The sequence below is a fragment of the Ovis aries genome, chromosome 15 (genome assembly GCF_016772045.2).
Source record: "Ovis aries strain OAR_USU_Benz2616 breed Rambouillet chromosome 15, ARS-UI_Ramb_v3.0, whole genome shotgun sequence".
In the NCBI taxonomy this organism is placed as follows: Eukaryota; Metazoa; Chordata; class Mammalia; order Artiodactyla; family Bovidae; genus Ovis; species Ovis aries.
In genome coordinates, this window is record NC_056068.1 from 21,326,397 (window position 1) to 21,353,349 (window position 26,953).

Below are 26,953 nucleotides of genomic sequence, written 5' to 3' on the forward strand. Positions count from 1 at the left end.
TCTTCGTCTTATCACATACTCATCTTCTCCTTGATCCCTGTTTTCACGTTGAAAGTGGACACCCTTGTGAATCAGAATCCTGTAAAGCACCAATCTATACAGAACTAGTCACTCTCTTCATGTTGTATGCAAGTGGTTCACCCTTCTATCACATAAGGGGTGAGTGAGGGCTGCAAAGCGCATTTTTAAAAGGTCTTTCCCTTCAGTTGCGCCTTAGTAAATCTAGAGAAAAAAGCCTCGAATCCCTTTCCTTTCAGGTCTTTTTTCTGGATTATGATCTACATGAAGAATAAACAAAGAAGACAGTGGTGGTGATAATCAAAAGTGAAGCAAATAATCAGATGTATTTTTGTCCCCCCAAACTGGAAATAAGGGACACGGCAGAATAAATTAGATCATTTTTAAAAACGACAATCATCCCAGTAAATAATACCAATGAAGGCAGTGAGCTCAGAAATTCTCGGTAACTCAGAAAATCACCAGGAAAAGGCGACCCCTCCAAAATGTAACTCATGCCAAGGACTGGTGTTAGAGGAGGCTGGCTGGCTTCTAGAGATCCCATTTCATTGTGATGTCTGGTCCTAAGAAGAGATTGGCCTCCTTTGGGCATAGCACTTGGCACCATGTCACACGTCCCTGTGTCCCTGTTCTGATCAGTGGACTCTAAGAACCTGCTGTGGAAGTGCCAGGGGCTGACTTATCCCTGGACACCCAGCATCATGAGCAGGTACTCATGTTCGACAGATAAGAGGAAGAGTGATAGGGTTAAAAAGATTTGCTTCTTTTTCTCAGAGCCCTACTCTTCCGGACACCAAGCCTCCTGGCTTTGCATGTTTTGCTTGGGAGAACTGGGCTGCAAGCAGAGTGGGGCTACACTTATCTTCCCTGGCAGCTGGTCACATTGCAAAGTCAACAAGACTAGTATAAGCTCCTTCCTTGGACGACACTGCCTGACATGGAACTGCAAGCTAAGGGGATTAATCTGATAAGAAATAAAACACTTCAGCACAGAAAAGTCTGAGCAAATCTTTATTGAAAATGTTTCCATCTTAACAGAAAGCCCCAGGAAGAAGCTTAGATGGATGGTTACAATCAAGATATCTGACCTCAAGAAAAGAAGAAAAAAAAAAAAAAAAAACACGTCTTAAATCTTAGCAAATATGTCAAGTATTTGATTTTATTGCTTTGCTAGTTTTGCCAACTTAAACTCCCTAATAGAGGCTGCTTCTGCACCTTCTCAAAGCTTCCAATCGTAAGTGGGAAAATCTTGCATAGTGTTTTTTATAGGAAACCAGGGCTTTTGATCAAACAGGCCCGAGACTCCCTTCTCTCTTGCCTACTCACACCACTGCCAACAAAGATGGGAATTTGTTATCTAAAATGCTATTTTAACCTTTTAAATCTAAAAAAATTAAGTCTGAATAAAACAATTCAAGATATCAGTTTTGGGGACTTGAGGCAGATACCAGAAAGTTAAGTCAAAAATAAACCCAAAGCAGAAAAAAATCCAAAGAAAAAAGGCATTTTTTCTCCAAAATGTTATTTTAAATGGCGAATCTATGTCATTCCCCAGAAAAGTCCACTACTTCTATATGGCGTCCTCCAACTAATGCTAGTTTCCCATGCATACAGCCACTGTCGGGAGATGAGCATTCTGGTGGCAGCTGTGCTTGGGCCCCTGCAAATCTGATGTTTCTCCAGCAAAAAAAATAAAAACAAAAATGGAAATGAAACCTGGCAGTCCTTCTGACTGAGGCTCTAGAAGCCCCAGGAAGGTTGGTGCTTGGCGGGGAGGTCTTGACTCCACAGAAGGGTGGTCCATGGAAGTTCAAGAGGCACATTGGCCATACTCAGCCAGGACCCACGCACCATGATCTCAGTGGATCTTGGCCTGCATTCAGCCCCGCCGGGTCTGGACATGGAAAGACATATACAGTCATTCTGTTTATGAAAGCTCAGCTCTCCTTGCAAGTATCCTCAAGGAGAGCAGCAAAACCATCTATTAAAGCTATATTTTTCTGAAGTACATTCCCCTTCTTAATAACCAAGTAATTAAAGCAAATCATTCCTCAGTCCTTCTGCTCTCCCCTGCCCCCACGCCCACCCCCAAGTATGCACTCTAACTCCCCATCCCTCCTCTGTCCCCCCCCAATCGGTCCAGCCCCTACCCACTCTGATGTTCCTTCCCACCCCCCACCCTCCACCCATCACCTCGCTGAGCCCCAGGTCTTGAGACCCTGCTGCCTAGACTGCAGAGCTGGCCAAAGCTGAGAACAGCAAACAAAGGAGCAATTGTGGGAACTGACACTCAAGGCCTCCAGCGTTGGTTCTGCCCTTGGAGATGCTGGCAGGACTGGTCTTCTCACAGGGCACCCCGCCCATCTCAAAATGGCAAAGCACAGGACGTCGCTGCCTGCAGACAGCTCAGTGGGGCTGCTGCTACCGTGAAGCAGGGGGCACTGGAGAAAGGGGCCTTCTTCAGGAAGGGAACATGATAGAAGTGAAAACCCTGGGCCACAGAAATTAGGCAACACCCGGCATCAAATCTTATCTTTAAAATCCCTGATTCCTTCCCAAAAGGGAACCGAAATGGAAAAAGAAATAAGAAAGGGTGAGTGAGAAAGATGGGGAGGAATGGAAGGAGGGCAAGAGGGTGGGAGAAAGTCTGGTTCACAATTCTAGCTTAGGGTAGAAAGTGTAGTTACGAAATGGCAACTTCAAGCAGAAATGAATCGGAGGGTTTGATCCCTGGCTTATTTTTAAATCCCAGTTTCAGGGAACAGGGTGCTGAACAGGAGGCTCTTGGGGGCATCAGCGCTAAAAGCCTTCCACGGAGAGCGTGTGGTTGAGCGCGTAGGTGTCGCTATCTTCTTCCTCCAAAAGCAGCTTATCGATGGTCAGGGAACCGATGGCTCTCCTGGGGTCCTCGGCGTCCGGGAGGACTGGCTCGGGGATGGAGATCGGGAGCTGGACAAACTGGGGCCCAGGCAGGGCTGGGGCTGGAGGCTGGTACTGCAGGGTGGAGGTGGGCAGCGTGGACAGAGGCTGAGGCCATGGGAAGTAGGTGAGGGGGGCCTGGTGCTCGGGGCCCTCCAGCGGGGGCCCCACGGTGGGCGCGGCGGCACTCCTCGTCTGTGATGGAGAAGACGCAGGGTGGTTAGCAGGGGTGGAACTGCTCACCCCAGTTCTTGCGGGGATCTCTGTTTGCCTCACCTCAGCCCTGTCCTGCCATTTCACTCCAGAGGGCTCTTTCCCCTGTGCAAAGTCTCCCCCAAGGGGGAAGCCAGACAAACTTCCACATCCCCTTCTCTGTCACTCACTAGGTATATGCCCTCTTATACTTCCCCACCTGAAGCCTCTGTTTTCTCATCTGTAAAACAGATTCCCCAAAGGACTGACATCACCGGGCTGAGTGAAGAACAGATGCTTTTCCAGATTTCATTGAATATAAAATGCACCCAGATTTCAGAGATATCAAAATATGTGTGTGCAGGGGTGACATGCATCTTAAAATCAATGATAAAATAGCATATTAAACAATAAGCCCATCACACAGCATAGCAGCTGTATTGCCAAGTGGCCGCTGCTGTGCCTAGACACAAAGACTGTCCTGGCTCCACACAGCAGGTTTGGGATTCTGAGGACCCCTTGAGCTCAGCTCCACTAGCTTCCCATTACCTTATCCTCTGCTATTGCTTAGCTGGGCCCCCTGTGGCCTTTCCAGGGACCTCCAAAGGTCAGGGCCATTCTCCCAGGCGCTCTGTAAACAGTATCTTTCACCTGCATGGCAGCCATCCTACAAATCCCAGCTCAAGCTGCCAAAACCAGGACCTGGACGCCACTGATGAGGAAGGAGGTAGGAGAGGACTGTCTTTGCATGGAATGATGTGTGTGAGAGAGGCCAAAACCTCCCCCATCACCCTCTGTCCCCTGCTACATTTCCTCCAGTGGCCACTGTGTCTTGAGAACAAACTATTAGAGTCATTAGTCCTGTGTGTTCAGTCATGTCTGACTCTTTGTGGCCAACCAGGCTCCTGTGTCCATGGAATCATCCAGGCAAGAATCATGAAGCAGATTCCCGTTTCCTACTCCAGGGGATCTTCCCTACCTGGGGATCAAACCCACGTCTCTTGTGTCTCCTGCATTGGCAGGTGGATTCTTCACCACTGAGGAAGAGCTTATTTCAATCTTTTGGGACCTTGCTGCAATGCATATTCTGGTACAGGAGGTCTGATCAGACCTGGATTCTGCATGTCTAATAGGATCCCAGGTGATGCCAATGCAGCTGGTCCAAGGACCACAGTTTGAGCAGCAAGGCTTTAGGGTATTTTTCTATAGAATAATAGAGCTGGAAAGGGTCTCAGAGGACTTTTCAACCTCCCAAAAAAGCCTTATCACTTCTAGTATTTAAAAAATCCAAATGGAAATCCTGCATACACCTGGGCAGGTCAATTACCACTGCAGATATCTTGGCTCAGGGATAGAATTACATCAACCCGTCATACAGGTCTTATCTCCTGCAGATCAGAAGTGGAAATTGTTAGCTCTAACCAGCTTTGATAAGTTAATTTACAAAACGGCAAGACAAATAAATTATTTCTTAATAAATATGGTTGGTTTGATACACAGAACTTTTCAAAGCAAGAGGTGGGATTGATGAAAGGGATAAGGAAAAGAATCCCTGGTCCTGAAATGGTTGGGAACCACTGTGTCCATCACTTCCCACCCCCACCCCAGGCCTCCGATATGGAAATGAGCTGCCTGAGAGGGGTGTTGAATGAACTGCTTCCCATCCACCATCATTCAGGTCCCACCACTGGTTTGCTGAGCAGCGGGTGGGCATGGAGGGACAGGGGTCCTGCAACCCAGGCCTGGATGGTGCTTGAAGGGGAGAAGCTTCAGGATAACACTGGACCTTGAGGTAAACAGACGGGCTTGGGGGGGCAAAGCAAGTTCCATCATCATGGGTGGGCTCTGCAGTGACTCATGAGAGCCTTGCTCTGCCTCCCACAGCCTTCCTTGGACTGGTGCTAGATATGGCTGTAACCACTGGTCTTTTCCCCTCTGAACACCTGGGGGCTTCCCATTCCTTTGGTCAAACAGCCACCATTCACATAAAACTATTTCTCTTCCTTCCTCCATTCCTAGGGGAGCAAACCCTTTCTTTCCTATCCAGCACTTGAAGATAGCACTTGGTTAATGCTATTGGTCAACTTTGAGGCAATCGTAGTTAACTCATATCTATTGAGTGCTTTCTGTATTTTGGAAACCAGGCTGAGCCCAGGAAGTGTTCTAAGCAGTCTAGGTGCATCAGGCCATTGATCATGACATCAACTCTTTCGTTAGTATTCCCATTTCACAGATGAGAACATTGGGATTCAGAGCATTAAAGCACTGTGCTTGGGGTCACATAGCTAGTGAATGAAGGGGCAGAGTGTCAGACAATCTGACACCAGAGGTGGAACTCAAAAAATTACCCTGCAGGTGGGTCTCTCTCCATCAAAAGTACAGTTTTCTGAAAAGTTGTCTCATGTGTTGCTCAGCCTAGAAATTTTCTGAAAAATCCCATTATTGGGTCAATAATCACCCCCTAAATCATCTGAGTAGAAAGGAGAGGCCGGCTCTGGCAAGAGACTCCATGCAAACATCACCTGGTTCCCCATTCAGGAAAAACTGAGGTCCATCCCTGAGACTCAGCATATCTGAGGCAGCAGCGCAGATAGGGCAGACCGGCAGGCAGGTGGGCATGACAGCCCAGGGAGTACAAGGCATGACAAAGGAGGCCATCAGCCTTTCTACGGGAGACATCTGAAGTCACTGGGAGTGAAAGAAGGCCTCCCTGGGCCACTCACCCAATAATGGGGTTTGTCTGAGCAACAGGTGACACAGCTTTTGAGAAAGCCATGCTTCTGGTGGAGTGAGAACCACCTACAGGGTAGTTTTTTGAATTCTGCCTGTAGTGTCAGATCGCCTTAAGCCCCACCCTGGAGGACACGGTGGGCTTAGATGATCTGATTATCCTGGGCATCAACAGCAAGGAAGGTCAGGAGCAGGAAATCAGCCCAGGTTCTAGAAGGGTGCCCTCTGCATAAATGCCTTCATGTGACGTACCGTGACGTTGGTGATGAGCGGCTGGGAGGCATAGGTCAGCACCGAGGAGGGCCCCACGACCGTGTAGCTGGGGCACACAGGCTGCACATACATGTCAGCCGAGTAGGGGCAGCTGACAGCCTCGTGGGGCACGTACTCCGTGTAGGGTGTCCATGGGGCCAGGGGCTGGAGGGCGGCCGGGGTGGGCTGGGAGAGCCAGCCCGCACACAAGGCCCCCTCCTCCGTCACTGTGGAGGCAGAGACCTCCATGTCAAGGCAGGAAGGACCTGCAGGAAGGAAGACGTTACAGAGCTGCACGTGACACCCAGACGAGGGGCTGGGAGGAGGCCGGGGCTGCGGGGAGCTCTTACCCACTGTGGTGTAGGTCGCCAGGGGCTGGTGGGGCAGCACCACCTAGAGGGGGGAAGGAAGATGGGGTCCAGGTTTCAGCCACCTCCAGCGAGCCGTCTGCAGGAAGCTCACCCAGAGGGTCCCAGGGCAGGAAAGGAGGGGGTGAAGGGCAAGAACCCCTGTCGTTAGAACAAGCACCTGCCCCCCGACCCAACCAGCACCACCTATACTTCCCAGGGGGGTGGGTGTTTCCCCTGAGCGAGAAGGCTGTGCACTTAGGGAATCAGTCTCACCCTGTCCCAGGGGGACCCTCAAATCCTATCAGGACGTGTGAGACACCTGCTGCTCAAGTGGGATTTCTCTCCCCACTTCAAGTAACTCAGCTTCTTCTGCCCTGGGCCAGGTCTCCAGGAGCCACACCTCTGCGACATGTGGTCCTCATGCCCTCGCTGAGGAGCCCATGGAGCAAGGACATACACCCGGCCTGACCCCCTTGGACCACTCCCCACTCCCTACACGCACACACACACTCTGATCACAGCAGCCCCCTCACCGCCGTCGGTGTCACCGATGTCCCACTGTTGGCATGGCCCCGTTTCCTCCGCAGCAGCTCCTTCACCGGCTCCTTCACACGCACACCCTGGTACGGCCGGGGTGGGGCCGGGGCTTGCTCTGGAGCTGTGGCTGCAAAGAGAGCATCACTGGTACTCGTCTCCCTGTGCAGACAGCCCCCAGCCCAAGGGGCCCGCTCTCCTCCAGGGTCTGCCTGCTCACCTAAGCTGTGCTTGAAGGTGCGGGACCACACGTGACTTCCTAGGACTTTGTCCCAGGGTTAGCACCCCTCCTGCCCCAAACCCTCTAGGCTCCCCTCCACCCAGAAGATGCAGGCTCGAGCACTGCAGCGTGATCTCAACCCAATTCCCCAACCTTTTTGTACACTAAGCACCTCCTGGATCCTGTCGGGCCAGAAGCTCTGTCTAGACTCCTCTCCACCTTCTGTGAAGGTCTCCCCTCCTCATCTCTGCCAGCGATCTCCCAGGGTCAGGAGTCCCTCTCACTATTCTCAACCTCTTGAGATTCTTCCTGACCCAAGACTACTACTACAACCCTCCTCGCTGACCACCAGGGCCCACAGACTTTGCTTCATCCTACAACCTCCTCAACACTTCCAGACAGGTTAGAATTCATCATAGGGGGCAGCAGAGGATGGCATAAGAGCAGGGACTCTGAGTCAGATGCCACAGGCCTCAAAACTTGCCTCTGACACTTTCTAGCTGTGTGATCCTGGGTGAGTCACAGGCACATCTCTCTGTGCCTCTTAACTGGCAATTTCTTATCAAAGGAGTATCGTAAGGAGTCCCTGACACAGTAAATGGGAAGCGTAATACAGGCTTCCCAGGTGTTGCAGTGGTAAAGAATCCACCTGCCAATGCAGGAGACACAAGAGATGCAGGTTCAATCCTCGGGTCAGGAAGCAGCCCTGGAGAAGGAAATGACAACCTCCTTCAGTATTCTTGCCTGGAAAATTCCATGGACAGAGGAGCCTGGCAGGTTATATAGTCCATGGGGCTGCAAAGAGTCAGACACGACTGAGTGATTGAGCACACACACACACATAGTACATGCTTAATATAAAATCAGAGACAGAATTAGGGGCTTCCCTGGTGGCTCAAATGGTTAAGAATCTGCCTGCAATGCAGGAGACCCAACTTCGATCCCAGGGTCGGGAAGAAGCCCTGGAGAAGGGAAAGGCAACCCATTTCAGTATTCTTGCCTAGAGAACTCTATGGTCAGAGGAGCCTGGGTGGGCTACAGCCCATGGTGTTACTAAGAGTTGGACATGACTGAGTGACTGAACACTTTCACTTTCACAGAATTCAAATACAAGCATTCAAATAAATCTGTAGTCTATATGATAATTAATAATCCCTTTTTCGCTATGAATTTCTTATGCCCCTAGCTAGACTATAAACTTCCCAAGGTGAAATAGTATACCTTATTTCTCCATATCTTCCCAAGTAGCATGTCCATGCTGCTGCTGCTGCTAAGTCGCTTCAGTCGTGTCCGACTCTGTGCGACCCCATAGACGGCAGCCCACCAGGCTCCCCTGTCCCTGGGATTCTCCAGGCAAGAACACTGGAGTGGGTTGCCATTTCCTTCTCCAATGCATGAAAGTGAAAAGTGAAAGTGAAGCCGCTCAGTCGTGCCTGACTCTTAGCGACCCCATGGACTGCAGCCTACCAGGCTCCTCCATCCATGGGATGTTCCAGGCAAGAGTACTGGAGTGGGTTGCCATTGCCTTCTCCAAGCATGTCCATAATAAACTTAATAAGTTATTGATTGATTAATTGGTTGGATGGTTTCTCAAAATGTGCTGCCGACTCATTTTCCCTTCACTTTTCCTGGACATTCAGAATGGGCTGCAGTGAGTGCTTCCCAGGGTTTCTGTGGCCCCCAGGAAAAATAACCAACGGTGACCCATATCCCTGGGGCCAGAGAGGGTCCAGCTTCATCTCTCAGAGAAGGTTCCCTCTGCCTTCTGTCATCAAGGCCAGGAAACTGAAGCACCACAGGCTGGAACACGGGGCTTTCCCCAACCAGGAGAGCAAGTCGAAAGCATCTACGGCTGGCAGTGACAGTCTGCCCTTCCAGATGGAAGCCTGGCGCCTTGGACCCCTGCAGGGCAGACCTGGGTCAGCCCAGAAAGGCAAGTAGCACTGGGCCTTCAGCTCACATGGTATCACTGATAAGGGCCCAGGGACCTGGGCTCTGAATCAAAAGCCCGGAAGCCCAGATATCTATTAAACCCGGATCTGCAGCGCTGCCCTAACCGAACTTTGCTCAGTAAATACCCAGCTGATAACACCCCAAGCCTGACCAGCACCAGACCTCCATCCCTGCTCCAGACACAAACATGGCCGGGCCTGGAAGCCCAGGCAGAGAAGCAGGGTTAAGAAGGAAGGGGTGTCCAAGAGCTGCAGGAATACATGAGAGTCTGAGGACCCCAGACTCAGATACATTCACAGGGGCTTCCTAACCTGGCCAAGTAAGCTGAAGTGACTGGGGAGTGATACAAAACACAGATGCCCAGACCCTGCTCCCGAACAGTCTGATTCTGGGTGTTTGATGTGGACTTATGAATCTGTATTTATAAACATCACTCAGGTGATTCTGAAGCTCTGCTGGGATTAGAATCACTGCTAATTCATCCCTGATTTCCCTTTAACATTTCAAGAAGAGGTTTATTATCTTCTTTCTAACATGCCCTGTCATAACAAGGGATCCTTACTGATATTCACTTATTCTTTCAAATATTTCTGGATGCTGGGAAAACAGCACTGAAGAAGATAGACGTGGCCACTGCCCACACGCCTCTTGCAGTCTAGTGGGACAGATGAATGATAAAGCAGTTATAACTTGTGAAATTCAGGCTGAAGCAGGAGTGTGTAGCAGAGAAAGCCAGCCTGGGACCTGCACCCTGGGACCCCTGTGCACCATCATCTTTGTTTAAGCAGCAGTGACCACAGACTTAAGAGCCTAAGATACTTGGGCTATTAGTTTCTGGTGGAAAGGTCTCAGTTGACTTACATCCCGAGCCTCAATTTCCTCATCTGTAGAATGGGGCTAATAGTTCCTGTCTCACATGGTTCTTGTGAGGATTAACTGAAATAATCCATGGGAAGCTTCCAAATCCATGTCCAGCATGTGGTCAGCATTCAACACGTGCTATTATCCTTCCTCCTCCCCACCCACGTCCACCTTCCTCTCTAGACTGCTACTGTCAGAAAGCTCTTCCTCCTACTCAACCTGCCTCATGGTGACAAGCAGCATTTTCCCTTGTGTTACCTTCTAATGAAACTCGCAATTCATGATCCATTTAAAGCTTTTTCATGGACAGAATGAGGATCATAATGGTTTGTATTTGGTAAGGTAACCTGAGAATTACATGTAAATACTTAGAATAGAGCTTACACTGAGAAAGCATTAAATAAATGTGAGCTAATACCATCATTCAGAGAAGGCAATGGCACCCCGCTCCAGTGCTCTTGCCTGGAAAATCCCATGGACGGAGGAGCCTGGTGGGCTGCAGTCCATGGGGTTGCTAAGAGTCGGACACAACTGAGCGACTTTGCTTTCACTTTTCCCTTTGATGCACTGGAGGAGGAAATGGCAACCCACTCCAGTGTTCTTGCCTGGAGAATCCCAGGGACGGGGGAGACTAGTGGGCTGCAGTCTGTAGGGTCACACAGAGTCGAACACAACTGAAGCAACTTAGCAGCAGCAGCAATACCATCATTGATATTTGTAGCAGGTCCCCTCCCAGCAAGTGAAGACAGATCCCAGGTGCCCTATAGAGTCGGAACAAAACATTCCATTCCTTCAGCTATTTCCTTTTTTGGATTCCAAGAAAGAGTGAGGACATTAGAATAATTTATTGCAATCTAAATTAACACAATAAAAGTGGGGAAAATAATAGGCAGAAAGAAGCAGGCACTGGCTGGTGATTTTTAAAAAATAGCCAAACTTTATTATTAATATTTGAATTACCATATGTTGATTGTGATTTCCTCCCATAGTATCAAACATCAGTGTATAAATAAAAATTAAACCTAGATTTGCAAAGAACTTTGTGTTAAGACAGCCATAAAAAGCAGCCACTGTGAACCCATGTTCTGATTGCCTTTGTGCTTCTTCTCAGTGATCAACAACTCACTGGGACAGGGCTCATGAATTTTAACCTCTCTCGGAAGTGCTTCAAGATATAGTAAAATAGGAATATTGTTCATGTTTGTCCCCTCTGAACAGAGCTAGTTCGTTTCTGTTTGTAGTTAGTGACGACGTCTACAACTGATTAAGAGTGATTCCCATGCTGTTTCCTTCGGCTACTTCTTAACAACGTGTTTTGAATCCCTCTAACCTTCCTTCTGTCTGCACCACTCCAGCACAAGTTCTGCCACTTCCCCTTATGAAGATGCCAGTGGTGACCGCAGGCCCCAGGTGTGGCCTGACACGGGGCAGGGGGCAGGGGGGAGGGCCTGCCCTCCCGCACTCTGACCTCCCATTCTCAGGGTTACTCACAGCTCCAGCAGATAGGTTCACAAGCATATCATCCAACCTACACTGGTCTCTGGTTGAGTTGCTGGCTATTCTTAGGCAGACAGTGCGGCCTGAGGCCTTGTGCATTCAGGAGAAACTTGACGGATAGAGTTATTTGGGGGTTTGGTCACTGTGGTCATGCTCTTCATTCAGCTGGGGCACAAGAAAAGCACGATCCCCCACGCACACACCTCAGACAGGTGTATCATTCGGCCCCCACTGATCTGCTGATACACTTCTGGGGAAGGGCCAGGGGGACTCCGGATCCCACTGCCTCCCCGGAAGTGGACAGGGGGACCGCCAGGCTGCAAAGCAGCCACCTGGGCACTTCCCGCTTCCTGACAAGTGAGGGCTTCCCGCCTCCTGTTGGTTTTGAATCAATGAACAAAGAGGGCTTGGGGAGCTGCTGTGAGCAGAGGTCATCACACTCTGAGGTCTGGACTTCCTCAGAACCCACAGTGTCAACAGGTGTGCCCTGGAACAACACCATCTGGAGAGCAGTTTCGAGGTCCCCGCCTCTTCCTACTGCAGTCACGAAACTCCCACAGCTCCCAAGGACCTCCTGGCTGCCCACCCAGGAGTCCCCAAGCACTGCCAAGGAATTCTGTCACTGCTGTCAGGGGAGCAGGCAAGAGTGAGGATGCTTCTGACAGTGTCTTTGCAAAGTGCCCGTGAAATATCAGAATCCAAAGCCTCAAGACAATTCCCACAGGACCCCAATGGCCCAAGTGTATTTGCAGGGTGGAAAACCTGCAGTTGGCATCTTTCACACCAACCTTTGTGGAGCAGCAATAACCATCCATAATTCCACAGTAAACTCTGGACTCCCTATTGCCACTAGCATGAGAAATGAGCCCACAAACAGAAATTTGGAAGAGGAAAACAAGTTTTTCTGAAGTCATAATTGCTTTGCCTTAGGTCTTCTGGATCCCTCAATAAAATAACTAAAAAAAATTTAAGATTATCAAAATAATTTCCTCAGATAATAAGACTAAATAAAAGAAGAGCCAAGGAATGTAAAACTGGAGAACAAAATAACACACAAGCAGAGACGAAAGTCCAATTTCCCAAAGCGGAGTTGACCAGAGATTTTCACAGCCCCCAGTGGAACTGCAGGTACAGGTAACACTCTCTCAAAACCTACGTTTTCTCACCATTTATCCTGTGGTTTGAAGACCCTTTACGTCTCTCGGGGGCATCCACGTGTCCAGCACTGAGAAAACTCTTTCCACCTAAACATAAGCCTCTTGACTCTCACGGGGAATCTCCAGGTTTAGTCTGAGAAGCTCAGCCATATTATCTTTCCACCACTGCAAGTCAGTAGGCAATGTTGTTTGGGAGAAAAACAAAACTCATTTACAGAAAAACCTATGAATTTGGCCCCACTGAGGGCTTCCCTTTTCCAAAATGAGCAACGAAAAAATCTGAAGGTATAAAAAGTCAGCAGAGGCTATTTCAGTTCCCCCTGCCACGCACCCGGACATGCTCCACATCACAAAAATAAGAGTCCTGCAGCTGCTGTTCCACTGGAAAGCACAGACCATGACAGAGTCAAGCCCAAGGGTCACCTGAGAGAGCACCCTGGCTGCATGTGGGCCCTGGGCTTGCTTTGCACCAAGCTTCGGGAACATAGGATTCTACTGATTTAAATAAACATGGCCCTTGGTTCCTTGATGAGGTATAATAAACATCACCAAGGAAACATGCAAAATTGCCAGCACTTGTTTATTTAATGACCCCATGCAAACCATGTTCACACCACAGTAAGAAAGCTACAACTAAAGAGGTAGGTCCCAGTGAAGCCAACACCCAGGCATCTCGTCGGGGCAGCTTTAAGAGAGCCCTCTTCAGGCAGGAGGTACCTAGAACAGTTCCCAAGATATTCTTGAAAGCTTCTCCCAGCCATTGTCCGGTCACAGATCTCCCATGAGCCAACGGGGCCAGGCCGTGAGCTGAACCCCAGTAGGGACCGCTGCCGTAAGGGATTCAGGGTGAGCCTACATTTCCATCATCAGGGAACCAGGAAGAGTAACCCATCCCACCCACCTTGACAATCTCTCATTGACAGCGCTTCCCATTTACAACTGACTGGTTGAAACTTGAGGATGCACCCGCATGAGGCCATTTTGAACGATAAAACTTTTCTGGCCCAGAAGGACACATAACCCAGTATTGATCACTCCAAAATAACCACAGTAAATATTACTCTCTTTTGCTGATGAATCTTTAGTAATATTTCAAAACATAAAAAAAAGACCCACTAAGGAGAAACACAATAATTTTTTTCTTTATTTATAGCAAAACCAAAACCAAATAATTGAACAATAGGCATTCAAGGCATTCAAAGCCTAGGGCTACCTAGCTTCTAACTAAAAGCAAAGTCATAAAAGTTGCTGTCACTTTTCACTTTAATGAAAAGAAGCTTGTTTGCGTTCTTGACCTAAGATAGTTGAGGACTCCCGGGAAAGCTTAACACAATTCAGCTAAAGGATTATTCATATCCTTTACTGAACACTACTGCAAGTGTAGTTGTGAAGGTCTGAGTCATATTTTTTAATTTGTTCTTTGCATTCACAGACAATGGCTGATTTTTTTTTTTTTTTTCCCTAACTGGAAGAAAGAACTTGGGCTTTGGCCAAAGATTGGACTTGACACGCTATAGAATGGTTTTCCCACCCAGTTTACACTAGATTGTAGTTTACTTTTTTTTTTTTAACATCGGCTAACAAAGAGATCCCATATGCATGTAAATGTAGGCTTTCTATTCACTAATGTCTGGACTGAGAAAGACCCTGCAGCCAGGAAATAGCAACAAGTCACTCACACACTTTAGCAATCTACTATCAGGGCCAAGGAGAAACAGACAGATGGACAACAAAGGTGGCTTTAAAGGTGTACACAAGATGCGGGACAGTGAACCCTCAACTGAATTAGGATTTGATGTTGCTTGAAGGCTGCTGGTCACCAAACAGGAGTGAGTCTTCATGTGTAAACTAGGGTGTCTCCATCAGGAGATCTCAAATATGGAAGCTGAGCCCATGTTCTCTGGTCCAGTTGCAGAAGGAAAGGGAACGGTCAGTATTCCCAGCCACCCCCCAAACCTCCTGTGTCCCCATTCTAAGAGGCATATTCCCATCAGCCCCCACAGAGCTCATTGAGCAACCATAGGCAGGTCATTGAAAATGCATAAGGAGGTCCACAGTCATTTAGGACTTCCCCCGACCTGGCGAGACCTAAAGGACCCAAAGGAAACACCCTGAAAAAAGGAGCCAAGGACACTCCTAAGGTACACTTGGGGTGACTGTAGAGTCCCAGATCCAAGGGGTCTAGAGGCCAAGTAATCCCTATTTCTGCTCTCTGCTCTGCTAAATCGCTTCAGTCGTGTCTGACTCTGTGCGATCCCATAGACAGAAGCCCACCAGGCTCCCCCGTCCCTGGGATTCTCCAGGCAAGAACACTGGAGTGGGTTGCCATTTCCTTCTCTAATGCATGAAAGTGAAAAGTGAAAAGGGAAAGGGAAATCGCTCAGTCATGTCCGACTCTTAGTGACCCCATGGACTACAGCCTCCCAGGCTCCTCTGTCCTTGGGATTTTCCAGGCAAGAGTACTGGAGTGGGGTGCCATTGCCGTCAAAGGAAGCTAAATTCGGCACTGAATGGACACCCAGGGTGATTAGTCTCCTCCCAAATTCCCAGGTGGTGCTAGTGGTAAAGAACCTGCCTGCCAATGCAGGAGACTTAAGAGACACAGGTTCAATCCCTGGGTCTAGAGGATCCCCTGGGGGAGAGCATGGCAACCCACTTCAGTACTCCTGCCTGGAGAATCCCATAGACAGAAGCCTGGCGGGCTACAGTCCATAGGGTTGCAAAGCATAAGTAAGACACGACTGAAGTGACTTAGCACACCCACACCTGAATTATGTTAAGCTTAAGTAGAGAGCCCTATTACCCAGAGCCCCCTCTCATTCACCAAGCTCCTGTCTGAACATTCCACTCTGCAGCCTCAGAAGTCCCTGAATTGTCCCAAAAGTTGTGGATGAGCCACCCACGACCTTGGGTGGAGTCAGCCATGTGACCTCTAGTGTCAGAACCTTCTGACTCTTTCCACAGAGGCTCTACTGCTGAGGTGTCCCTCCCTGAGAGTGCTCAGCATCGCTCACCCAGCCGTCCACCCTCCTCCAATCTTCCTGCAGATCAAGGAGAGTATAGAAGGCTCTTAGATTCTGCTCTTGACTCCCAGAGACAGTGTCAGAGTGAGGCCTCTGTTTTTGGAGACTCATGTATGTTGAGTGCAGGGCTCCCAAAGGTCTGTGTGTTTCCTGCTCACAATCTTAACTCCCAGAAACTCAGAAATCACCACTCTCACCTTTGCATGATGTCCTGTGGCTCACAGAGAATTTGACACAAATGCTTTCACCATAACTTCTGAAATAGACAGGGAAGTCTTCCTCTCACCCTCCTTTTCACGGATGAGGAAAGTGATTCTCAGAGACGTTCAGTGACTTGCCCAGGGACTGCCCTTGTAAACAGCAGTGTCATCAACTAAACCCAGGACATCTGATTCCAAGTACAGTCCACTTCTGCCTCACTTTCTGCCTCCTCCCAGACCAGGGCAAATCTCATTTATTCCTCTGGGCGACACTGGAGGTTGGTGTCAAATGGTCCCCTGTTCAGTTCTAACCTCCCTCCCTCCAGTCTGGGAGTCTGGGCCTGCACCACTCCCTTGACTGCCAGTTCCCACAAGAAACGACATCTCCCAGCTGAGGAGAGAGAGAGAAGTCCATGAGAAGCTTACCGGAAGCCTGCTCACATGAGGAGTGGCGAGAACTGAGACCCACACAATTCCCCGCAAAGTTTTATTTTTGGTATTTTCGACCGTAATGACAGCGGATAGGTTCACCTGAGAAACCAGCTGCATCTGCCCGCCTTTTACAGAAACTGGGGTCACCAGAGCAGAAAGGGCTCCCGTCTCACATACCATGTCTCAGGGTACCAAGGAGATTCCTGGCAGAGGGCTCTTTAAACAGGGCAGAGCAAGCCATGTCCCTGTCATCATGGAGCTTACCATCTAGGCCGGCAGAGTATGTAGACTTAATCAGATCATAGCACAAGCAAACCTAGAATTACAAACTGGGACGGAGCTGCATCTGCCTCACAGTTGAAGTGTTCTGGGCTCGTTTGGCTCATTTTCACCTCAACTTGGTTCAGTCAGGCTTGAATGAGCAGCAAGTTGGGGGCCCCTGTCTCCAGGGGCTGTATGAAGAGGAGAGTGTTTGAGCACAACTGTTCTGTCTCCAGTGCAATGAGACAGTTCTGGGGTTGGGCTCAACCCACACCATGCATGGAAGCCCGACCCCAGATAGAATAAAGTAGCCCCAGACATTCAAGATCCTTCCTCAGCCAAGGGACCCAAAGATGTTTCACTTATCCTGTCCTGGCAGATTAGCCCCTAGGGAAGACCCAGACCTAGAAACTGAGATTCCAAGATGGAAATCAGCTGGCTTCAGGAGTTCCAGACAGTCTCAGATCTAACTTTCTGACAGTCCTATCTGCGGGAAGCCTTTTGAGTCAGGCTACAACAGCTCTCAGTGAAGTCAGAGACCACCTCCTTCTCACGGTGGGCTCATATCAATTAGGAAGGGAAGAAGCATCTAATGCAACCCTAAAAGCCTTGGCACTGAAAAGTGGTGTGGTGTTGTTTGGAACTCAAGCAGATCTAGTTTAGAATGTCGACAATATAGCTCATCACTGTGTGACCCTTGACAAATAATGTAAACTATGTGCGCCTAATTTCTCCATTTGTGGCATGAAAATAATGATCTCCATCTCATAGGAATGTCATGAGGATTGTATGAAATTAACCAAACAACTAGTATGTAATAGGTTTTCAAGAAATGGCTGTTTCTCCTTTCTTCTCAGCCAAAAACCTGTGGCCCTTCACTCATCAGAAGAGTAGCCTTGGTACAGTGACCCTGACGTGCCCTCATCGAGCTGCATCCTAATACTGAATGTCTCCATCCTCAGTATACCCAGGGCCTTCTCAACCTGCCTTCATTGTATTCCTGGAAGTCATCCCTCAGATTCTTGGGCCTGATGTCCCCAGAGGCAGGATGGCCCTGTTCAGGAGACAGGGAGCCATGATGCTACAGAGAAATTGATCAGATATCTCACATGCAAACAGAGCCTGTTTAAATAGAGAAGAGACAAGAAAATCCTGGCATTGACCTCTTGTAAAGACATCAGGAGCTGAGCAGAAGATCTTTTTTAATTCCAAAGCCACCAGAGGATTAAACTTGTGGCATATTTTCATTTTTAAGTACTACCCCAGGAAGGAGCACCTTGGAGATTTTTGAGTGGCAGACAGAGTTACCTGTATGTATTTCCGAAAGGACAGGGATGCAGCCATGACTGAGGCAGTTGTCACAGATCCATCTTTAAAGGGCTAGAAGCCTAGCAGCACATTTCATACGTGGGATAGAAACGTGGAAGTATATGAGGGAGGGCTCTTTAGTGAACAGAGAGGGGAGCTTTATCACCTATTCGAACAAGACAAACTTCTGGCTGACATAGTGAGTATTGCCTCAGCTTTATCTAGAGCAATAGGGATCAAAACAGGGGAAGGGACCCACATTGGGAGCACTAGACCACACCCAGGGTGACCCAGCCCAGGCTTCTCACCCAGGTTCTATAGCAAGGCAGGACCAGAGTGAGGAGCTGGAGCAGAGGAGACAGATACATCTTCCCTCTTTAGACTGAGACCCGAAGCCTGAATCTAGAATTGCCTGTATAATCTAGAACAGGAAAAACCTATAGTTAGAAGCTGGAGGAGGGGACATTCAGTTGTTTGTTCCTTGATTTGAGCAATATCTAGTTTGGGATTTCTAAGACCAAAGGGATTCCTACAAAAAAACAAAGTTTTCCTGAGACCTTCAGGTGGGGACAATTTCCTTGGAGGAAGGACTCTTTAGACCCAGCATCAGCTATCTGTTTGGGTCAAACCCAACTGTCCAAGACATAAGGCTCATGGTGGCCCTGGGTACAGCCTACATGAGTGAAGGTAGCCCTAATAATTGACACATGATGTGAATGTAACTGCCAGTCAAAATGAGCTTTTGTTTTAAGTCTCTGGTTTACTAACTGGTAAATTTGTGATGTGGGGGAAATCCCTTGTGAAGGATACTGAAGAAGTTAGAACAACAAGCTTGGGAAAGACATCACTTGGTCAAACTTTGAGGAATGTGCCCCCTTCCTTAGTCACAAGGTAGCTACAGAGACTGAAAACATGACTTTTCATGGCTTCAGAGCTTCATGGAGACTAATACAACAAGTTCTACAGTGACTCACTATTCTCTAGGAGTGAGGTCCTTACCCTGGAAGTATTTAAACCAAGGACCTGTCACCAGCTATCAGGGTTCTTGCTAAGAGTAGAGGACTGGTCCCCAGCAGAATTGTCAGGCTGTGATCTAAAACTCTGGAATAGAGTAAAGGTGCCTATAAAGTGAATAATTCTGCCAAGAAAGGGAAGAAACTGGGGGGCCTGGGGGTGAAGGAGCAATCAGAGCTCCAAGATCCTCCTCAAATTGCTCCACGTTTATTTTTGTATCAGAGTTCTTCAGTGATTTTGCTTGGAATAAAGGAGTTGGCGACAAAATTGTTTTAGACACCAACATACAGAGCCTTGGGTTTCCTTCCCCAAGCTAGTATTTCATGTTCTAAGAAGCCTCTTCTGTCCCCAGAATCTAAGCAAGAAGTCTAATCACCATTTATTCTGGAGGAGGCACATCTGAAGCCATCTACATTCTCCACGACACCTTCCCTGATTCCATTCTCCTCTCCCTCCTGCTGAAGATAACTTATTTCATTGGTTGATGCCTCTAGCTGGAAATAATCCCATTATTGGATGGATGCAGGCTTGCATGGGATGAGCAATGGATGGCTGACTTTCCTTAAATCCCCTTCTTTCTAGAGTTGGTATTGCTTTCATCCAGCATTAAAACTTGCTTCTATCTTCAACTCTCTCGCCTCCCTTTTCCTTCACTTCACTATCTTCCCAGCATTTCTCAGTCCTGGAAGTCATATCAATCCTTATACTCCTCTTCCAATTAAATGTATGATTCTTGCTAGAGAATCAAAAAGGAATTCAGCTTTTCTTAAGCATGATCAGATCCTTTCTGGTCCCAACACCTGGTCTGAGTATGATTCTGGTATGTAATTCTTTGGCTACCTGCTCTTCCCAGAAAGTGATACTAATGAAACCATTACTAAGAAAAGGAGGCAGCACATTGCTGTTTCAGTTTTCGGTATCATTTGTGCTATTTCTTACAGACTTCAAGCTAGATTATGACACCTCAATTCCAATCCTGTGAATTTAAAAAACAAACACAAGTTTGCCAGTCAGTACAAGCCTGCCACCATTCCCCCTTATGAGGCTGGTAGGAAACTGCAAGCCCAAGTTTCAAGTTTGGTCACAGAATGGCCAGCTTCACCATCAGCCTTGACCATTGACCCCATCATGAGTTACAAGATACATAAACTTTGTTCTCAGAGGTAACGTGAGAGAGAACAGGAAAATAATGACAGTTAACTAACAGCTACTGAGTGTTAACTTAATGCCAGGCACAGTAGTAAACACCACAACCCTATGAAGAACTGCATTCCCATCGTGCATATAAGGAAATGGCAGCAGAGCCAGGTAGAGGGACTCCCCAGCATCATACAACCAGTGAGGCATAAATCCAGGATTCAAACTCATATCTGCCTGCCCCAGGGGCTAAGCTTTAAAACCATTAAGAGGAAAGAAAGAACAGAGCTGTCACTCTCTAAATCAGAATAATCCCCTAAACCTGGCTTTCCATGCCTTATTTATACACACAAATACACACACACACACACACACACACACACACACACACACACACACACACACACACACACAAAATGTGAAGGGACAACCTGAGTTTTTCAAAGTCCAGATGGTTCAGAATGAAAGAAGTGCTGAGAAGACAAAAGCTGGGCTCCTAGCACAAGCTTCCACACAGAGCTGCCCAGAAAACACATTGGCTCTGTTATTCTGGGGAGATTCTAGGTCCTTCCCTGCCCTTTGACTCTGCTATTGCAGGTAAAATATCTGCAAAGAGCCCAGTAAAGGAATATAGCAAGAAAACAAAGACTTAATTTCCTTCAAGCTGAAACACATGCACCAAAAATGAGTTTTCCAAGTATGAACAGACATTTGCCAGCTGGTATGCTGCATGTGTGTCCTGGTCCTTTACCTAACGTGAAAGGCCTGTGCTTCTACCAAGAGCAGGCTCCTAAGCCCCCTGAATGAGACAAGAACCTTTGGTAGAGAGACAGGACAGGTGAGCAAGACAGCACTCAGGGTAAGTTACTAACTCATCTTTAAGCTTCGTTTTCTCATCTATGAAATAGAGCTTAAAACAGAACCCACCTCATGAAGTTTTTACAAGGATTAAACGAGATAATACATTCAAGTGCGGCAAAGACTAGTGGTTACCACACCCAACACCTGCCCTTTCCTTCCTTGCTATCTACCCCTATGTTTTGGAGGATTGACAACGTGTCCAGCTGAACAAGGACCCTATTCTCCCTCAAAGATAGGAGTGGCCATTAGATGTCAGCAGAAGTGTGTTGGTGGGGAGAGGCCATGATAGAGAAGCATGATCTTTTTGCCTTTCCCTATTCTTCTTCTTCATGGTCCAAAACACAGATGTGATGGCTGGAGCTACAGTGCAACTAGAAAGCAAATTTGAGGACAAAGGCCACATGCCAAGGCCAGCAGACCAAAAAGACAGAAGTAGCCTGAGACTGTTGGCACTTACAGCTTCCATATAACCCTGCAGACTACTATGCACCACTTCCATGTGAGAGAAAGAATACCACTTTCCTATTCAAATCCATGTATTTTCTGGTCTCTTCAATAACAGTCAAACGCAATCCAAACTGATCAAACAGAACATCTGACAGACAGCATGGCACCAGGTAAGCACTCAGCACCCCACAGCTATTGTTTACTCCACGAAAAGGATTGAACCTGCTATGCTCATAGTAATGCGATGTCCAAAAGTATATCAGAAGCCATCAGTTTCAGCCTCCGAGTCAGTAGTTCTCAGCTTGACTGCACATTAGAATCACCTGGGATGCATTTGAAAATACATATTTTTTCTTTTGAAAATAAGTATTTATGTTTAATAAGTACTCATGAAGACTCAGAAACTCAACTTGGAAAAGGATTTTAGTCAAGTTCAGTCCCCTTGCCCTCAGCCAGGAAAAGAGAAGTTCCATTTTATGGCTGGCCAACTTGCAACCCAGAGCAGTTAGGTGGCATTCTCTAAGCCCCCACACCTAATTATCCAGAGACTGGAAAGTGGAACCCAAGTCTCCTTCCTGCAAGAATAATTTTTGCCATAACCTCATACAACTAGTGAGGGACAGGGAGACCCGGCATGCTGCAGCCCATGAGGTCACAAAGAGTCAGACACAACTGAACAACAGCAACAACATACAACCAAGACAAGAGGTCAGAGGAGGTCTCTCCATCCCAGGCGGGCCCACTCTTATCAGGCAGTTTTTCTACAAAAATGAGAAAACCACAATGTTGTTAAGCATTTCATATAGCTGAAAATTATGTTAATGGTCACACTTAGCAACATTGGTTGGCTAGTGATCAATTAGCCAACTTTGGTTGTTTGGCTCAAAGTGAGAAATTGGTGGACAGCTTCATTTGGTGGGAAATAAGCTACTTTAGAAATAAACTAGAAGGTGAAAAACAACCTAATATCTTTACTTTGTAATAAGAATGTTTAAACCCCCAAATTTACAGGACTTCTGAGTGAATTAAATGCCCAGGTATTTAGCTAGTAAGGGTAGACAACCTTGATTCTTTTTTGTGCCTCACAACAGACCAGATATGCAGCTTTGAATCAGAAGAGAGCTTTCAAAACCTCGGACTCGAGAACTTTGGAGCTGTAGAGGGGAATAAGGTTGGCCTTCTTATCTAGTTAATATAGGGAGAAGAAGTAAAGTGTCCATCTTGAAGACAACAGCTCTTCCACTGATTAATCTGTATGTTTAGCTGATGTGTGCCACGTATTTCACCTCTTCCTGCGCAGTGAATTCTTGACCATCTTTTGCATCCTAATTGTCTTTATCAACAAGAACCACTGAATCAACAGATAAACTTGGTAAGAAGCAAGGGTGTTTATTAGGCATATTACTAAAGTTGTAACAGAATAGAAATATTAGAAGCAGTCCACAGACCTAAATTACTCCTAGTTATAAGTTCATCTGAATTTATGCAGGAGAGTTCCAAATACTATATGTATATAACAAGTTTTTCTTATCTTTAACTGTACGTTTAACTGCTCTCAAAAAGTTGGCTATTTAGAGGAACCTTGGAGCAAAGTATAGAATTCTATATTACGGAGAATTTTGAGATCTGAATTTATCTATTTGGTGAATCTCTGTTCAAGTTATCTGAAAGTAAATATTCATGCCACAATAATTTCATAAGAAGTATGCCCTGTTCTTAAGATGCCTCCTTGATCACTACAATGAAGGAACATCAAAACCAAATCTATAGGACATCAAGTCAAGTAGTCAGTTCAAAGAAAAGCAATCAAGCCATTCTTTTGTTATAATGCAGATCTTTCTCTACCATGAATAACAATTTTTTAAAAGTCATTCAATTCATTCATTTTCTAACAAGTAGTGTTGAGTCTACTATACACAGTCCCATCGCCTTTAAGAAGTCAACCAAGTCAAACTTTTCAGCATTGTGTAAATCATATCATCAATTAACTGTTAGCTTTATCTCCCATGGGTGTTATCATTGTGCAAGGCCCCAGTAACTCAGAAAAATGAATACCTAAAGTACTACCCAAGTTATTTTAAACCCAGAGGCCAGAAAACCTTATTTTAAAGGGCCAGATAGTTATGTTTTTTGCAGGCCATATGGTCTCTGGGGCACCTACTCTACTCTTTCATTGTATCAAGAACAGAAGCAACCCTAGACAATATGTAAATGAATAGACATGGCCATACCTCAATCAGTTTTTATTTACAAAAATAGGTTGTGGGACTGATTTGCCACTGAGGCCACAGTTGCAGACCCCTGTCTGATTTAGACCCTTGGAAAACTGCATGTAGGTCCTATCAATCAAAAATCTTTTGATATGCCTTTTAACTATTCTAATCAAAGTGTGGGAAATGACTGGAAAAGATTTGGCATAACCCTAAATTACCCAAGATGGGCCCACGGGAGGTGTCCCAGGAGGGATGGTGCTCTCATACCACTGTCATTAATACTCAGGAGACTTGATGACACTTTCCCTATTCTCTACTTTTGTTCTGACAAAAACCTTGTAAGGCAGCCATTAGAACCCCATTTTCCAGATTTGTAAGAATGTGAAAAGGTTAAATCATTAAGCTGCAGAGACGACTTTCAAACCCAGGCCTGTCTCACCCCATCGTGCCTGCTGTTTCTACAGCACTGTTACTAGTCGGCCTTAAGAAGGGCTTCTTGCTGGGTAGATGTCAGTTTTTCACATCCATGCAGGACCTGCTGGACTCAGTGCAGAACCTGAGGGGAAGGAACAGCAAGTGGATCTGCAGGGAGCATGACTTCTTTGTTCAACTGACCAGTCAAGCAAATCGCAAATTCATGGCTGTGGCTTGAAGATTTCTGCCTCTGTGTGCCCACAGTTAGCAGCTGATCTGAACCAAAGCCCATCTTCACAGTTAGGCTGCAAACAGGGGTCATGGGCCAAGCAGGGAGGAAACAACATCTACAAAGTGAATGTTTTCTTAACCCTTTCCAGAACCCCATAATACAGTCATTTCAGCTCATGCCTCGAGGGTGTTTTCTGAAAAAAGAAAGTGCCTTTTCAGCACTCTTGGTGTCTGATTTCAAATTCTGACCTTCTATCAGGTGATTCTAGTGGGCTGACAATGCTGCCCTGCTTTTACTGGTTTTCCCACAGGGTTTAGTCACCCAGGTACCCTCAGTGCCCTAGACAAGGGCCTCACTTGGGGTAAGGGGGTGGGTCCAGTGCCCAAGGCCTTTCCTAATTTCCTTTAAAGTGCCAAAGAGCAATTAATAAGAATTTTGATTACGTACATCTGAACATGTAGAATCATTCACAGGTATTCCGAGGATGAACTTACAACGTGGTCTCCCTGGGGATGGAGTTTTGCTGCACCTGACTGACCTCCAGGGAGTGAGCAGGAAACACGCCTCTAGCATCCCCTTTAAAACGAAACTGTTAATCTCTTAGGAGAAGTTAAAGAAGGAAAAAGGCAGTGTGTAACCAAGAGTGGGAAATATGGCAGCTCATGTACACAAGGAAGCAACCCATATCTCAGGCACTGAAGCAGAACCACAGCAGACAACATCATCTCAGCAGCATCTCAGCTTACTAAGGGTAGCTCTGTGGAACCGGTGGCTATCATTTTTACCCTATTTTACATATGAGAAACCTGAGGGTTAAAAAGAAGAAAGTGACTTGCTCTGAGCAGGTAGGAACTAAGGCAGAAGTCCCTGCAGGGGTCACATAAAACCCACAGACTGAGCTCTAAGGGTCAGGGTCAGGGCATACGGAGACTCAGTAGCTCCCAGGAGGGACATCATTGCCCACCTGCCACCATTAATGCATTCCACAGGGCCATCTGCCTTTGCCCCCGAAGGGGAGCATCTTGCTCGATCCTTCTTCTGGGAACAATAGCCACTATCCATACTAGAATATCCCTAGGTATCTTGGAAGGTTTCTATCATTCTTAAACCCAAATTAGAATTCACTTCTTTTCATTGAAGAAAAAAAAACCTGCATCTTGCCAACATCAAACAATGATGAGACTTCACAATCTCAGAAACTTTGAAATCATTCCTTCACATTACACATTAACAAGCTCAACTCTTGGAGAATTTACACAAGAAATAAAGGAAACAATGAGCTGCTGATAAAGTGACTGTAAGCTATGTCTAAATGAAGGTATGTTTTCAGAACTTCAAGGGCTCCAATAGACTATCTTGTGTAAAAAATAAAGCTCCCTAATTTATCTTTTTCTGTAAACCTAGGTTCTTTTGTATTAAGTTCGCTTGTGGTAGGGTGTACCTGAATTCATTAAAAGGCATTTTAAAGACCTAAGAACCTCTAAAAAGACAGAGCAAATTTTTGGTACCTCTTTCTTGAGAGCCCCAGGAGGGTTCAGCTCTCATGAGGCTATTGAGCTGACTTTGTTTTTCTGAGAAAGGAATGCTGCCGAAAAACTCTGTGTGACTTCAATTATTAATAACAGGAGTGTCTGTTCAGTCCCACATGTGGAAAATAAAGTTCACAGATGTTCCATCCAACTCCAGGGATAAACACTAGGGTTCCCGGTAAACCCGCGCCCCCTTGCGCAGGAACCCAGGAGCCTTGCCACAGGAGGCGAAGAATGATGGGAGGCAAGATAGGAGAGCAGTGGAGGACAGGCTTGACAAGCCAAGTTTCCACATCCTCCCCATGCAGTCAGCGACACATTGTGACTTTGGCAGAAAGCTCACTAACCCAGAGAGGAACGTGCCCACGGAACTGAACAACAGGCTGAAGAGTAGCTGTTTATAAAAGGAAAGCCACTCAGGTAAACCGCTGCACTGCCTTCCCCTCCAAATTTTGTTCGGTGAATCATCAGCTGCCCTTTGTTCACCACAGTGATTCGTGTGGGAGAGAGGATGAGCTGTCCCACCTTGGAACACTCGTTCGTTCCCCTCCAACCTGGAAAATCAGCATCACCTCTGACAGGTCGGTTTCTCCACTGGGCTCCATCTCGCCCACCTCGCCCTTCTGCCGCCCTGGCTGGGAACGGGGACCCACTGCCTGTCACCCCAGCACCTCCCGGCTCAGGCTGCCTGCTGGAGCCCGGGCCCTCCCTCGCTGACACGGCTCCGGCAGCCACGGGCCAAACCACTTACGTTTCTGCCAGAGCATGGCCTGCGACAGGATGTTGCCTTTTCTCTTTGAAGCAGACAGTTTGGCTTCTTTAATGTGAGACCCGGTGTGCTTGCCTCCAGTGGAGCCACCGCCTGCTCGGAGGCTGCTTCCTCAGCTTTTAAAGGCCGAGTTCCCGCTGCGGGGGCACCGCGTCATCACATCCTCCCACCCGGGCGCTGCTGCACCTCTTGGCCGGTGGGGCGCCCTCACCCGCCCGCGCGCCCTCGCGGGCCACCGGCGGCCACGCCGTCACGCTTGCTCGCGGCCCGCCGGCCGCATCTGCACGATGGCCGGGCCCGGGAGGCCTTGGGCGCCGGGACGAGGCCTGCAGAGTGGGCCTCGTGGGTGCGCGGGGCATGGGCAAGGGTGCGTGAGTGTGCATGAGTGTGCACTCCGTGAGCAGGTGTGTCCAGCCGTGTCCCCCCCTCC

At 47.5% G+C, this 26,953-nt stretch overlaps 1 protein-coding gene across 3 annotated transcripts; it reads right to left on the minus strand.

Moving 5' to 3' along the window:
* Nucleotides 1–1,016: 1,016 nt before the first annotated feature.
* POU2AF1 (POU class 2 homeobox associating factor 1) lies at nt 1,017–26,621 on the minus strand. 3 transcript variants are annotated; one of them, XM_060399275.1, is made up of 6 exons: nt 26,506–26,621; nt 7,865–7,921; nt 6,995–7,125; nt 6,462–6,504; nt 6,112–6,377; nt 1,017–3,132 (listed from the first exon to the last, which is right to left on the minus strand). In XM_060399275.1, exons 1-6 carry the CDS (start codon nt 26,519–26,521, stop codon nt 2,818–2,820), a joined length of 828 nt encoding a protein of 275 aa, XP_060255258.1. In that variant the 5' UTR covers nt 26,522–26,621; the 3' UTR covers nt 1,017–2,817. The 3 variants fall into 3 exon arrangements, with proteins under 3 accessions (XP_060255258.1, XP_004016056.2, XP_042088849.1); XM_004016007.5 differs by lacking the exon at nt 7,865–7,921; XM_042232915.2 differs by lacking the exon at nt 7,865–7,921 and having other exon boundaries at nt 16,516–26,566.
* Between the last annotated feature and the right edge of the window lie 332 nt (nt 26,622–26,953).